The 14,933-nt window shown below is 39.9% G+C and overlaps 1 protein-coding gene across 2 annotated transcripts in view; it reads left to right on the top strand.

The window, feature by feature from the left end:
- The window catches only part of LOC144318991 (uncharacterized), a 282,618-nt gene that overhangs the window by 146,574 nt on the left and 121,111 nt on the right, over positions 1–14,933 (top strand). For both annotated transcript variants that reach the window (XM_077906643.1, XM_077906649.1), the window contains exon 3: positions 11,252–11,358. In XM_077906643.1, the coding sequence (XP_077762769.1) occupies positions 11,252–11,358 (107 nt within the window). The remainder of the gene's footprint in view (positions 1–11,251; positions 11,359–14,933) is intronic.

The following is a 14,933-nucleotide window of genomic DNA, read 5'->3' as shown; positions in this document are numbered from 1 at the left end:
ATTGAGGTTGTGATCCCTGGGTCCTGAGATCGAGTCCCCCACCGGGCTCCCCGTAGGGAGCCAGCTTCTCCCTCTGCCTCTGTCTCTGCCCCTCTCTCTGTGTCTCTCATGAATAAATAAATAAAATTTAAAAAAATAGTCTTTAAAAAATAAATAAGCCCAGAATAAAAAGAAAATCTATGATAATTTGATTTATGGCCCAGAGAATTAAACACTTGTTTGATTATGAAACAAAAGAATAGTAACTGCAGATACTGGCTGGTCCTCACAGGGTCAGAGACCAGGGTGATTAAGTTTTAGCTCTTAAAAATGATGGATCATGAAGATTAATAGATAACGTGTTCTACCTTTTCCAGAACAGGGTACAGGCCAGCTTGCTAATTACTGGATGGGCAAAGAAATAGATGGCACTCAGTTCTGGAAAACATCATCCCTCCAACCATTCACTCATTCTGAAAGTTTTTGTTGACTAAACAAGTGAAGGAATGCCAATTAGGTGGCATAACCACATTCTGCAGCCATTTAGAACACATCTCGAAGCAGCCTTTTCCATATGAGAGCACCTTTGCAGAAAGCCTATCCAGCCATTAGGAAAAACCAGGAAAGCTAGCAGCTGCTTAAATTTGGGCAGGGTCTGATGATTTATTCTGATGCAATAAGCAATAGAATCTAAATGAGGTATGGGAGGCAAAGAAATAAGGAAAGTTTGGCATCTCCGCCTATCCGGAAGCCTCCTCTCATCGTTAGTGTGAGAAAAGGAAATGGTATTTTTATTTTCATTAAAATGCAACAAGCATCAAAGTCAGAAAATAGATCATTTTTCTCATGGCTAGAAGCATACGGAAGCAGATGAGTGGCTGCATTCTGCTGGGTGTTGCTGGGGGCTTTTCTAACACAGATCTACGACTGCTGTGAGCTCAAATTTGCAGGGAAGAGGAGACGAGGTTGAAGACTAGGTTGGTCACTTTCCAAGCAGGACAAACACTCAGCTAATTCTAAAAGATCCTCCCTCCCTTCCTTCTACAAGTCTGTGCTGAATGTCTTCTATGTACCAGGGGCATTTATTAGCACTAGAGACAAGAAGGTGAGCAAAATGTGGCCACACTTAGGTTGCTCACAATCTAATGGAAGAGACAGATAGATACTCAAGCAACTGCACCAGTGTTAGAGTACCACATGTAAGGGCTCTAAGAGCATTTTCAGAAAGGGCATTTATTCTGACTTGGGGAGTTCAGAGAAGGCTTTGTAGATGAGATGACACCTAGGTTGATATCCAAAGGGTGAATAACCCAGGTGACACCCCAGGAGTGTGGACAGAAGAGGGGGGCAGGGGAGCAGGGTGGGGGCAGCAGATGATGGTATTGGAAGACTTCCCAGCACGTTCAGAAACCTAGAGGAAAAAGAGAACAGGGCACATTGGGAAGCAGCAAGTAATGCAGTGAGGCTGACGCGTGTTCTAGGATGAGGGGAATAAGGCTGAAGAGATAAGAAAAGACCCTCATAAATCATGCAAAGGTGTTTGAATTGCATCAAAGAGTCTCAAAGCCTCCACTCTGGACAAGTTTAGAACTTCTACATTATGTAGATCCCATGGGATAAAGACCACACCACACACATGGCACCTCTCAGTTACTTCAAGGCACTAAAGTGATCTGTTTATATTTCCGTTCACCCCGAATTGATTATCCATTTCTGAAGGGCAAAGAACAGCTTTTTAAATGTCTGTATTTCCCAATAGAAAATAACCTACTGGGGGCTGCTATGTCAAGGCTGGAACCCAGGCAAAGACGCATAGGCAAAAACTTTAGTCAAACCCAAAGAGGACAGCCACCCACCTTGCCACCATTCTGCGGTTTCCAAGCCTTTGGTGGATAATAACTACAGTAAGTGAAAGGCAGTAATTGGTTCTTTGGACAACACTGCACATTTCTCTGCCCTTTTAATACATCAATTAAAATAATGATGCCAGTTACCAACACAATGTCAGTGCATCAATGCCAGCCTTTTTATGACAGGGTCAACATTTTCCACCAAATAGCAAAATTATGAATCAATCCCTTGCAAATGTTTTAAAAGGTAACTAGTTATGGTGACATGGTAGCTGCACGTGGGGTGAACATCGCATAACATATAGAGAAGTTATCACTATGTTGTATACTTGAGGCTAATGTGATGTGTGTCAACTATACTCAAATTTAAAAAATTAAATTAATAAGGTAACTATGTGAGAACAATTATGATTTAGAGATCTTTCAGTATCATAGAACAACCAGGTGGGGAAAGGAAGTAGGATACATAGCAACAGTCTTAAGAGAGCAGAAAGCTGTTTGTAGGAAGGGTCATTCATATGTTCATTCAGACAGTTATAAAACCTCTATTTGCACAGGTTATAGAGATTCAAAGACAAATAAGGCACTGATGCTGCCCACCAGGATCTCACAGGATTGAGAGGTGTGATGGTGGAGTGCGGAGGTGAGTCATGACAACACAATATGGTAAATACCATGATAAACACAAGCCAAAGGTGTTGAGAAGGTGTGGGGGAGGTAAGTGAAGGAGCCTGGAGTGTGTTGTGGGTTGAATGATGGCTCCTCCCAAAGGTATGTCCATCCAGAACCTGTAAATGTGATCTTATTTGGAAAAGAGGTCTTCACAGGTGTAATTGAGCCTCTGGGATGAGATCATCTGGATTAGGGTAGGTCTTAATCCAATGACAGTCCCTAGAATGGACAGAAGACATGGACACAGGGAAAAAGGCCATGCAAAGATGGAGGCAGAGATTAGAGTTTTATTTCCAAAGCCAAAGAATGCCTACAGCCACCAGAAGCTAGAAGAGGCAAAGACAGACTGTCCTCTGGAGCCTCCAGAGGAAGTGTGGCCATCTCCGTATCTTGATTTCAGATTTCTGGTCTCCAGAGCTCTAAGAGAATAAATTTCTGTTGCAATAAGCCACTCAGTTGTTGGTAATTTGCTACAGTTACCTAAGAAGCTAATACAGGGTGGAAACTGGGAAAAGTCAAGGAACACTTCTGGAAGAGATCGTGCCTGAATGACGTCCTAAAGACAGAGCTAGAATGACCAGCTGGAGTGATCCAGGAGTGCAAATAGGAGGAAGATGGATGGGACTCCTTGGTGGCTCAGCAGTTGATCGTCTGCCTTTAGCTCAGGTCGTGATCCCGGGGGTCCTGGGATTGAGTCCCGTATCAGGCTCCCTAGCAAGGTGACTGCTTCTCCCTCTGCCTGTGTCTCTGCCTCTCTGTCTGTGTCTCTCATGAATAAATAAATAAATCTTAAAAAAAGGAGGAAGATGGAAAAGGGGTAGGAATGGAAGGGCAAGTGATAAGGTGTTCAAGGAAAGGTCTTGAAAAATTCAATGAGCCATCTTAAAAATGTACTTGTGTCTGATTATCTCATGGTTGAGTCGACATGGCCACAGCAGAAAGGGTTACACGCAGACATATATCGCCAAAAAGTTTCTTTGGATAAATAGGTTTAGAAGATAATGTAATGTATACCCTATCAGTAATTTAGAGATCCAAGGTCCACATAAGCATACTGACAACTCAGAGAAATTCTGCACTCTCTTTCCCCTAGAGTCTCAACCATCTTTGTCTTTGTGTGTCTGTGTGTGAAATACTCACTAACAGCTCAAGCAAAACAGCACTTCCAGAGTACGTTTGGGAAACACTGATCATGTCTGGAGGAAGTTGGGAAAGACTCTCCACTCCTTCCTCACAGAAAACCATACTGACAGGGCTCTTGTAATTTAAAAATAGTTTTGTAATTATGTGATTTGGGGGGGGTAATCTTAAACAATGCTGTAAGTTTTGGGGGGTGCCTGAATGGCTCAGTTGGTTAAGGATCTACCTTTGGCATAAGTCATGATCTCAGGGTCCTGAGATCAAACCCCACATGGGGCTGCCTGCTCAGCATGGGGAGGCACACGGAGGGGCCCCACATGGGGAGCCTGCTTTTCCTTTTCCCACCGCTGCGCCCCTGCTTCTGCTCTCTTTCTCTCTCTCTCTCTGTCAAATAAATATATAAAATCTTTAAAAAAAATACTGTAAATTTTTGTAATTAACCTTATAATTTCAAGGGGGTATTTCTTTGTAGTAGGCAAAACACTAATAATTTGCTTTTGGGAATTTACCCTTTAGGCTTGATTCTTCACTGACACCTTAGAAAGTGTGAAGAGCTGATCCTTTCTGCAAAATGGGTTTAGATCAGGACTAGTATGTATCCAGAGAAGAGGGAAAGGGTCAGCCTCAAGGTGATGATGCAGTGGATGGGCAGTGAGAATGCTGGTGAGAAGTCCTATGAGAATGACACTTCTCCAACTCTCCGGGATCTGGTGTGGCTCCCAAACACACAGGTATTTGCTCAGTGCAATTTGTCTTATAGCTGTCTCTCCTCTGCCCTTTTATTTCTTCCTGTCCCTAAACTTCTGCTTTGGGGCCATGCAGGCAGCCCCTATAACATATCCGAGAGAACTATCTCCGTGATTAAGTCCTGGGAGCAAGACACATACCTGGGGCCTGGCCATCTGCCCTGGCTTTTCCTAGGATACTGCGTTTTTCCCTCAGGGTAGGCAGAGGAACATGAATGATTTACTTTCAGAGGATGACCTTTCCGGATAAGTTCTGTTTGGCCAAAGCAAATTGTAAGCATGCATTGATTAAGCTAGAGATAATTTGAAAAAAAAAAAAAAAAGTTTTATTTAAATAACAACAACAAGACCCCAAACCAATCAGTGCCTGAAACCTACACTTTATGATGGTAACTTAAGTGGAAATAAATGCTGCCTGGCACCTCAGAGCCACTCATGAGCACTCCCAGATCAGGGTCCCCAGTTTTGTTCATAATGGGGCTTCTGGAATCTTTTTTTTTTTTTTTTTTAAGATTTTATTTAGTCATTTGAGACAGAGAGATACCAAGAAAAAGAAATAGAGAGCACAAGTAGGGGGAGCAGACTTCCTGCTGAGCAGTAAGCCTGACATTAGGGCTCCATCCCAGGACCCCGGGATCATGACTGGGGCTAAGGCAGACACTTAACCACCTGAGCCACCCAGGTGCCCTGAGCTTCTGGAATCTTAACCAAAAGCAATTTATGGAAAGAAATTTCTTCCATGAGAAACATTCAAAGCTATTACAATCTGATGTGTTCTCTCTCTTTCTCAATTTCTCTCTCTCTCTCTCTAGCATAGCTTTAGCTGTGTGCTTGTTTGTTTTATAGATTAGGCCTGATTTTAAAGTATCTGTAAATCTTTCCCTAAGTAAAGGACAGTTTGCTGATCTGTATGCAAATGATATACTTGCCTGCCTTAAAAATTTAAGATTGACTTTGAATTGACCCCGTGCTTTATCCCTCAGTGGAGAAAAATGAAAGGATATTTATAATACCTATGGACATTGTGTACGATACCAGTGGGAGTTTTCTTCAACAGTAGATGAATAACAGAAACATGGGCAGACTAAAATGGGGCAGATATACGCAAAAGGCTGATTGAAACTGATTTACATAGCTGGATATTAGTTACCGAAGCTCTCTGTGGCTTCTCCCTGGCAGATACCAAAAATACTATAATTTTCTACAAAAATAAAGAATATAAAACTGAAAGAAGCACACAGATAACATACCAGTCGAGCCCACAAAAGTTTATAGTACAAATTTCATTTTCTTTCTTCTAAATATATCATAATTTTGAGGACACCATGAGCAATTTTTACAATGACATTTTTTTCCCACCTGGGGGTAAGCCACAAAAATCTCACTCAGGTTAGAGGTGCACGTGCTTCAGAGTCCACACTGCACCGCACATCCATCTTTGCCATCAGCAGAGACTTTCTTTGTTTTGTTTTTTGCATCTTTTTTCCCCCACATTGCCTTAAAAATTAAAATAGAGCAGAACATTGACCTGGGATGAAATATGGATTTTTTTTACGCTTCCCTCAAACTCAAATTTTATTAAGCTTATTGAAAATAAGATCACTTCACTTAAAAATGCCAGAGAAACCCAAAGGATAAAATTGCAGATTAACATACCTATTCTTATCCTACAACAAACATATTTCATTCCAAACCTCAATGATTTCTTGGACCACACTATTTCGGAGCTACATATTTTTAGTGTTTCGTTTGTATTTCCACAGTAGCATGGTAACTGTCCCATGCTCTCAAATGAGAGTGTTGAAATTCTCCCAAATGACTGCTGAAGTGGCAGGAGCCAGGGTCTTCATATCCTGAGGGTTGCATGTTAAATCTTTTCCCTAGAAGTTATGTATTCGTTGGCTCACAGTGGAGTGATAGAAAGTCTGAGGCTGAGCATCACAACAGGATGCAGACAGACTTCATTGAAGAACTGATGAAAGACAGTGCTCTCCTTTCTTTGCCCTTTGACTCCCTCCATGAGATCCTGCTAGCATCCCCTCCAGAGAGCTCTTTTCTGATCCTTCATTTGTCAGGAAGCTCTGTGATGTCAGTTTCATTCACTGGTGGTGGGCTCTCAATGAGTGTGGTGTTACTGAATGAGTAAATGAATGAATGAATCATTTTTTATTCCAGTTTGGAGAGACTCATTGGAAAGAAAGATGAATGGGGGTGAAATGGGTTATTCGGTATGGACAGATCTTTTTGGCAATTTTTGGCAATTTTCTAAAAGAAAGAAAATGAATCATGCTTGCATCTCACAAGCCCCGTCTTTTCTTCATAGGGCAGGTGGGAAGAAAGTGGTGAAGTGAAGTTGACACTTGTGTTAGGAGAAGAATAATGACAGGTGGCAGGAGAGGAATAGATAGAACCTTCTGGTAGAAATCAAATACCTTCCTAATACCTTCCCACCTGTTCTGGCCTGATGTCATGATTGAGGGCAAAGGGTGATTCAGGAGGAAAATTACTAGGGCATTATGGTGTATTCTATAGCAGAAAGGAAAGAAATCAAGGTGTCTAGTGGAAATTAAAAAGATCAGTTCGTAGTATGCACAGAAGTAAAGGACAGATTCATTTTTGCCATTCAGATCTAAGTCTTTCATCCCCACCTCTTTGGTATTTTTTATTGACTGTATACTCTGTGGCACATAAGCAATCTGAAAATGGTAGGCCATTCTGAACTGTGCACTTATTTTAAATTTGTATGTTTGTATCAAATTAAAAGGTTAATTTTTAGAGGGTTGTTAATAGAAATTGGGGAGCAACTTTTGAGTATCTTCAGTCTCCTGAAAGGACATTGGATTCTACATTAGATAAGCCACCAATATTGTCCACGCCATCTCTTTAACATTGCATGCTTCCTTTTGTACTTAAGTGTTTCTCACAATATATAGAACCAATGTAAATAAATTTTTGTGGGAGAAAAATTCTGGATTTGGCAAGCCTGTTGATTTCCTGCCAGCACTGCGGGGCAGGTCATAAAGCTACAGTCCTTGAGGTGGGAGCTCAGGCTTCCTGGTTCTTAGGTGAGCTAATTTGGACCCAAAATAGCCCTTCCTCTATCTTTCAGTGGGTTTTTCGGTGGTGAATGGGAGAGAATAGGAAATCAAAGGGGAACCAGGTTGCCCTCTGTGTAGGAAAGAACTTAGGATTCTTCTATCAATGCTGTGCTCAATAAAAGGAATAAAATTCCTTCATGCTTCCTTCTGGAATGATGATCACAATATGCTCTGTCTCATGGGTCACCATGTCCTTATTTGGAGAGGTGAAGAGCGAAATAATGTGTTCCCTTTCTTTGGGGAATTTCTACTGTATGGCATTTCTTTCATTAGGAAGTAAGAGACTTTGATCTCTATTAATGGGAATCTGGCATCATTATTCAGCTGCAGAAAAATTAAAAAGTTTTACCAAGGCTTTGTAGCTCTTCCTAAACAGAATCAGGCGGCCACCTTCCTACTCTGCCTGTGCATGGAGTGGTTGCAAGGAATGGAAATGCCAGGTTCAACGTAAGAGGGATCTAGAGCCTCTCACTGTGGTTCTACATCTCTTAACCTTCAAGAAAGAAAGGAAAAAGCACAACACAACAGCAGCCCCTGACATCCAGAAACTAGCTTGATGCTCACAGCCAGACCTCAGTATTGTTAGAAGTTGGCCCAGTGCTCACAGCTATACTGTGTCATTCTCCTGTTGGACATAAACAATCTCACTGAGTGCCAGTATCAGGCAAGATCACTTTCAGCCTATGATCAAATACGAATGCTCAGGACCTTGTAATTTTGTCAGGCACAGAGAAAAATAAATTCACCGTGGAACCCACAAAATACCAAACATTCCCTCTCTTGGTTAATATGAGGAGCTACTACTTTTATACCAATTACAGCTTGATCCTCCTTCTAGTCTGCCCTCCCTATAGATAAGACTTATTGAGAGAGCCGACTATACAATCGTCACCACTTTCAGACAGCCTTCAATCCTGAAAGAGCTCTTGCTTCCTTAGTCTCTCCTTTCAGATTATGAGTCCTTTCTAATAGTCTCTTATTGAGATACCCACAGTTCCACATGGTGTGTACTCTCCCTTGCTAATAACCCCCCTAGCTTACTCATCCCTAGATGTGTTCTTGATGGACTTTGGCTGGAGTGAATTGACATTCCACTGTTCCTGAAGTATGGTACTTCTGCATTTGTTGAATACTTCAGGACTTTGGGCAGAGCTTTTCACATAGCTAGTGCTCAAGACACGATTCAGATAGAAGACTGATGCAGGTCATATGTATATATATATATATATCATTATAAATATTTATATATATACATCATATATATAATTATAAATATTTATTTCCAGTGATATGTCTGGCTTCAAGAAAGTCTGTGTCAGGGATCCCTGGGTGGCGCAGCAGTTTAGCACCTGCATTTGGCCCAGGGCGCGATCCTGGAGATGTGGGATCGAATCCCACGTCGGGCTCCCAGTGCATGGAGCCTGCTTCTCCCTCTGCCTGTGTCTCTGCCTCTCTCCCTCTCACTGTGTGCCTACCATAAATAAATAAAAATTAAAAAAAAAAAGAAAGTCTGTGTCAGGGGTGCCTAGGTGGTGCAGTTGGTTGAGTGTCTAACTCTTGGTTTGGTTCAGGAATTGATCTTGGAGTTGTGGGATTGAGCTCCACATTGGGCTCCATGCTCAACGTGAAGTCTGCTGGAGACCCTCTCTGCTCTAGGATCTCGTTTTCCCCTCCTGCTCATGCTCTCTCTCTTTTCCTCTCTAAAATAGATAAATAAATCTTTAAAAAAGAAATAAAGAAAGTCTGTGTCAAAGGAGGGGATCCTGCTATTTGCAGCAACATGGATAGGCCTTGAGGATATTAGGCTAAATGAGATAAGTCAGACAAAGAAGGAAGGCACTGTATGATATCACTTATATGTGAAATCTAAAAGAGCTGAACTTGTAAAAACAGAGCGTAAAATGGTAATTACAAGCAGATGGGAGGGGGGATAGGAGAGATGTTGTTTAAGGGTATAATCATGCAGTGAATAGTAGATAAATCCTACATATCTAATGTACAATGTAGTGAATATAAGCAAATATACTCTATTATAACCGTCAGACTTGCTAAGAAACCAAAATTTAATTATCCAACTACTAAAAAGAAATAATTATGTGATGTGATAGAGGTGCTAATGATTGCTACAATGGCAAACATACTGCCATTATATAAATGTATTTATTTTATATAAATTTATATAAACATGCTATACAACTTAAATTTTCAGAATTCTATATGTCAAATATATATCAATAAAAAAAAAAAGAAAGTCTGTATTGAGGATAGAAACAACATAATGAGAAATTGCTTATCTCTCTCATTCTTTTTTCTACTACATGGGAGATGTTTATCTTTTTTGTTGTTTCTCATAAGCTTATCACAATGGATTAGGAAAGTGCATTGCTTACTCAGCTGAGCCTTGGATGTATGGCCCACCTCTGTATCTAGGAATGATGGAGAAAGAGCTGAGAAGATGGCAACTGCCAGGCTAATGTTCATTTCACATTAACAACTTACTGAAGGGATTTGAGAGGCAGTGACTGAAAGCCTAGGCAAAGAGGGTTCATGGAAGCACAAGTCGTGGAAGCTGCATAGGTTAAAGGAATATCCTAGTCATGCCCATATTTGCTTGTATAGCACTGGTGGAGAGTAGAATTATAGAGCTGAATGGGCATTGATAAGAGAAATATATATATATATATATATATATATATAGCTTCACGGAAGATGTGGAATCTAAGAGCAAGGTTTTAATGATTACAGTATAATTAAATGGAGTTGGTGTTTGCCATTGAGAAATGACTACATACATAGTAAAACAGATTCTGTGGCAGCAAGAAGTGACCTAGTTTTCCTTTGCCGGATTGCTCACTCTGCTACTTTTCACTGCTTCTCTAGTTATCCTTGGGTCACAGCTAAAGAATGTATCCCCTGGGCAAGTCTTTCCTAATCCATTAAACTAGATTAGATTCTCTCTGTAATAAATTTCATCCTTTCCCTTCCTTGCATAGCACTTATCACAGTTTTAATCTTAAATATATTTATGCAATTGCTTGCTTAGTATTGTCTTTCCTGTCAGACTGCAAGCTCCATGAGAGCAAGGTTTTCCCACCTAGCATCTTATCTGCTACATATAAATTGGATATTGATTGATAAATAAATTTATAAGCATAAATTCCCAATGGGGGGCTTTTAAACACTACTATACACTCCTAATAAAGATTGTGCTGTCTTCTTAAAGGTAATGAAGGGTGAACAGGTATTCATTGACATCAAAGGAGAGATATGAAGCCTATATCATACAACCTTACAATTTTGAGAATTGTTATTGAATAATTAGAGTTTCTGTTCTTGGCAACACCATAATGCCTCATGACAACTGAGTCCAAAGTTTGCATTTTCCATTTCAGGTCAGTTGAGCAAGAACCAAGTGAGTATCACTGACACAATAGCATAGCATACTCAGCTTCTCATGCACTAAAGGCTTTTTGTATTTGTTGGTAATCTCTATTCCTAGTGGCATAGTTCTTTGTAAAGAGTAAAAGTAAAGCATTTGTCTATGATGTGATTTTCAAACCATCTCTGGGGAAGTACAAGGTTTTGAATTTCCAAATTGTCAAAAAAATCTCTTTTAAAGCACAATAAACTATTAGAAAACTGAAATAAACAAAAAAAATACATAAAATAGAAGCCTAAATTTTTTAGGTGCAACAAACAAAATTACTTTGGTTGATAAAAAAAAGTTTCTAGACACTCTCAACTGTGTATTTCCTCTGTTTTTCAGGCAACTTTACTTGTTCTATAACTGATACCTTACTGTTAGTAATGGCAGACAAATCTCAAGACGTGTATGAAACTTCCAGAAAACTGTTGTCTCTCTTGCCTGTAAAGGTAAGAAAATCATTTATATAAATATAAAAATATTTATACAATGCAATCTGAGAAGGTAACAGAATTGTTACAGTTTGGAGCTCCACATAGGTGTTTTTAAAATTTTCTATCAAATCATGAAATATTCAAAAATTCAATGAAAAATACTGAATAAACCTACAAAGGAGTGTGAAATGAATGGTCACATTTTATATTTGATCATGTTTTCAAAAGCCATATCCACTTTAAAAGGTAAAAGCATATTTCTTTTAAATCCAGGGCTTCCAGATCCACCGCCCTAGCATTTAAGTAAAAAGATATGGGTTGACCAGAGCACTATAACATATTGCTCTCTTACACTAAATATTAGATCATAAGGATCATAGATGTGATGGTATTGAATTGATTTTGTTAACTTGTGACCATTATGACAGGACACTTTATTTCATATCATTTGGTTTTATAGACAAAATATACCACTGGGATGAAATCAGATTTCCTCTGACAATCTATAGAGAAGGAAAGGTATGTTGGAGAACTACATTATCATAATTATGAGATTAAGAAAACCACACACACACAAAGAGTGTCCAAGTTATCCAGCACTGGGAGACTGTAAAGCTTGATTATTGCAAAGGTGGGTTGGCATATTAATTAAAAATAAGACTGACATTTGAAGCATATTTCAGATTTCATGGCAAATTTCATCATTCTAAATATAGTTTTAGATAATTATGACACATTTGGTGCTAAGCTATTTTAGAATTCAAAACACTTCCATCTTGGAATGGTTGCAGCAAATCAGGGTGTTTGATCAAGGCTGCAAGAAAAGAGAGCAGATTTAATATTCCAGGTCTTCTCATATTCTGCTTTTAGCTTTTATTTCCTGTGCAGGTTAAATTGGTAGAGTTATGCAAGGTGATGGCATTTTGAGTGCAAATGGATTTGACATTTTGAGTGTAAATAAGAATGGTTTGTCCTCTTGCAGTATAAGTCATTCCTCACCAGCAGTTAAAATAAAGTGAAAACCACAGAAATGTAGGGTTATTCATTTTCTTGCATACACACCAAGGGATTTTATATTCAGTTATTGCTATGAACATCATTTTACCCTTTTCTTTTCCGATGTATTGCTTCATTACAGGGATTGATAATGATATTTCTTCTGAATAACTATTATAGACATGTTTTTTCATCTATGGCTAGGAGCTAGGGATATATTTTACCTTTCCTTAAGGCAGTTCTTAGGTGGCACTCTTGTTCTTCTTAAGGTACATAAAGATTGGGAAACTTTATGATTTTTTTTTTTTTTACTTTTTTTTCTCATGGTCTTATCAGAGTAGAGAACAGAACATGTATCATACAACCCAATTTTCTCCTTAACCTTAAAATAAGATAGAAAGGTTGGGGGATAAAGCAGGAGCAAACTGAGAAAAGAACTTCTGGGCTGAGAAGAACCCTGAAATCTAGGAATGCTACAATTATGCCACCGAGCCCTTCCCAAATCCTTGTACAGATATGGACAGTAAAGAGCAGAGAAGGTAATTGAGGTTTGCCATGCTAGTCAGTCATAGATCTGGTCCTACAAAATAGGTCAAAACCAGATGAATTGAATGTGTCATTTTGCTATCCTGAACTTCATCTTCTCCATTTATAGAATTGAGATGTTAGATAAAATAATCCCCCAAGTCCCTTCCAGCACAATGTTTCAAGAATTGAGTTGTGAGACATGCAGTCCTGGTTCTGCCTTTTTACTGCTGGAGTGATCAGGACAGGTTGCTCAACGTTGCTAAGCCTCAGTTTCCTTGGCTACAAGATAGGCATTGTAGAATTAAACATATTTGTTGAGTTTTTCTCTTGTGCTGGGCAATGAGAACACTGAGTAGACAAGGTAAAAATGGTTCCCTGCTCTTGTGGCATTTACATTCACCCATTAGTTCATTCACTTATTTAAAAATTGTCACTGAGTTCTTATCATCTGCATCCAGTGTGGTTGTCTTGGGGGTACACCAGAAAATATGTATACAGTGGGAGCAAGTGGTCAAAAAGTCCCAGCAAACAGCAATAAGTATTACATGTGAAACAAGCATGAAAATGAGAGATAACAAATTAGGAGCTATGTCCCTTATAAGGAGCTCAGGGGAGGCTTTCTTATAAAAGTGATACTTGGGCAGCCCCTGTGGCACAGCAGTTTAGCGCCGCCTGCAGCCTGGGGTGTGATCCTGGAGACCCGGGATGGAGTCCCACGTCAGGCTTCCTGTATGGAGCCTGCTTCTTCTTCTGCCTGTGTCTCTGCCCCTCTCTCTGTCTCTATGAATAAATAAAATCTTTAAAAAAAATAAAATAAAAAATAAAAGTGATACTTATGCTAAATCTTAAGGACAAAAAGAAACTGTGGAGTAGAAAAGGAGGGCCTGAGTGCATTTGGATAATGGAAAGAAAGCCAATTGCTGTAGCAGTAGGATGAGATGACCACTGGAGAAATATTCAAAGGCCAGACATGCAAGGGCCTTAAGAGTTTAGTTATTCTGAGTTCAAGGAAAAGCTACTGAACTTGACCTGATTTATGTCTAGAACATCTCTCCAGCCATTTGATGAAGTATAGATTGAGGGGGCAGGAGCAAAAGAGCCAATTGCAGTAATTAATCCAAGAGATCATGACACATGACCTATAGTGGAAGCATGGAAAGTGGGGAGATCCAACTGACTGGGAAACATCTTTAAGGTAGAATAAACAGAATTTGCTAATGATCTGTATGTGGGAATTGAAGGAAATGGCAAAATTAAGGATAGCCCTTATGTTGGGGACATGGGTTTAGGGATGTGTATTGGTAGTTCCAGTTTGGACACACTATACTGAGGTGTTAGTAAAGTGACAAAGAGGAGCTGTCAAGTTGTGAGTTTAGATCTCAAGGGAGGGGGCTGGTTGGAGAAAAGTAAATGTGGGCATCATTAGGAAAGGCCATAAGAACAAGTGAGATCACTAGAGACAGGTGAGGCAATAACATGGTGTAGTTTCAAGACCCAGGGAACTCCATGGCCGGGAAATCACAAGAGCAGGTCCCCCAGGAAAAGCCATCAGAACAAGTCAGATAGGGAAAAGGAAGTCGACACTGTGCTATTAAGTGCTACCAAAGTAGAGCAGTTCAAGAAGGACAGGAATCAATAGTGTTGGAGGTTGCCAAAGGAAGCGAGAGGGAAACATCATGAGAATAAGCAACAGGGTGTTTGCTGGTCATTGGAAACAAGCGAAGATTGACACTGGAGAAGAAAAACATTCTGGAATAGATGGAGTTATGCCATGGAAAATAAGGAAGTGGGAATAACACTTGTGAAAAGTTGAGCTAAGAAGAGAGCAAAAACTAGGCAATAATGGGATGGTGGGTGCTCAAGGGGGATTTCTTCTTCTTTTTAAAAATGGAAGGTGTTATACAATGTTGGTATACTGATGGTATATGGCCAGTGGGCATGCGGGAGAGTGTGCTGGTGTGGAAATTTATGTTATAAAACATGGAGGAGGGAACTGAGAGAAAGGAAGTCTGTGAGATGGTGAGAAAGGGTGGGGTCTGGAGCACAGAACAGCTTACTTAGCACAG

Source organism: Canis aureus, chromosome 1 (assembly GCF_053574225.1).
Source record: "Canis aureus isolate CA01 chromosome 1, VMU_Caureus_v.1.0, whole genome shotgun sequence".
Taxonomy (NCBI): domain Eukaryota; kingdom Metazoa; phylum Chordata; class Mammalia; order Carnivora; family Canidae; genus Canis; species Canis aureus.
The sequence above is the reverse complement of the archived record's forward strand: the minus strand, read 5'-3'. Positions and strand labels throughout refer to the sequence as shown.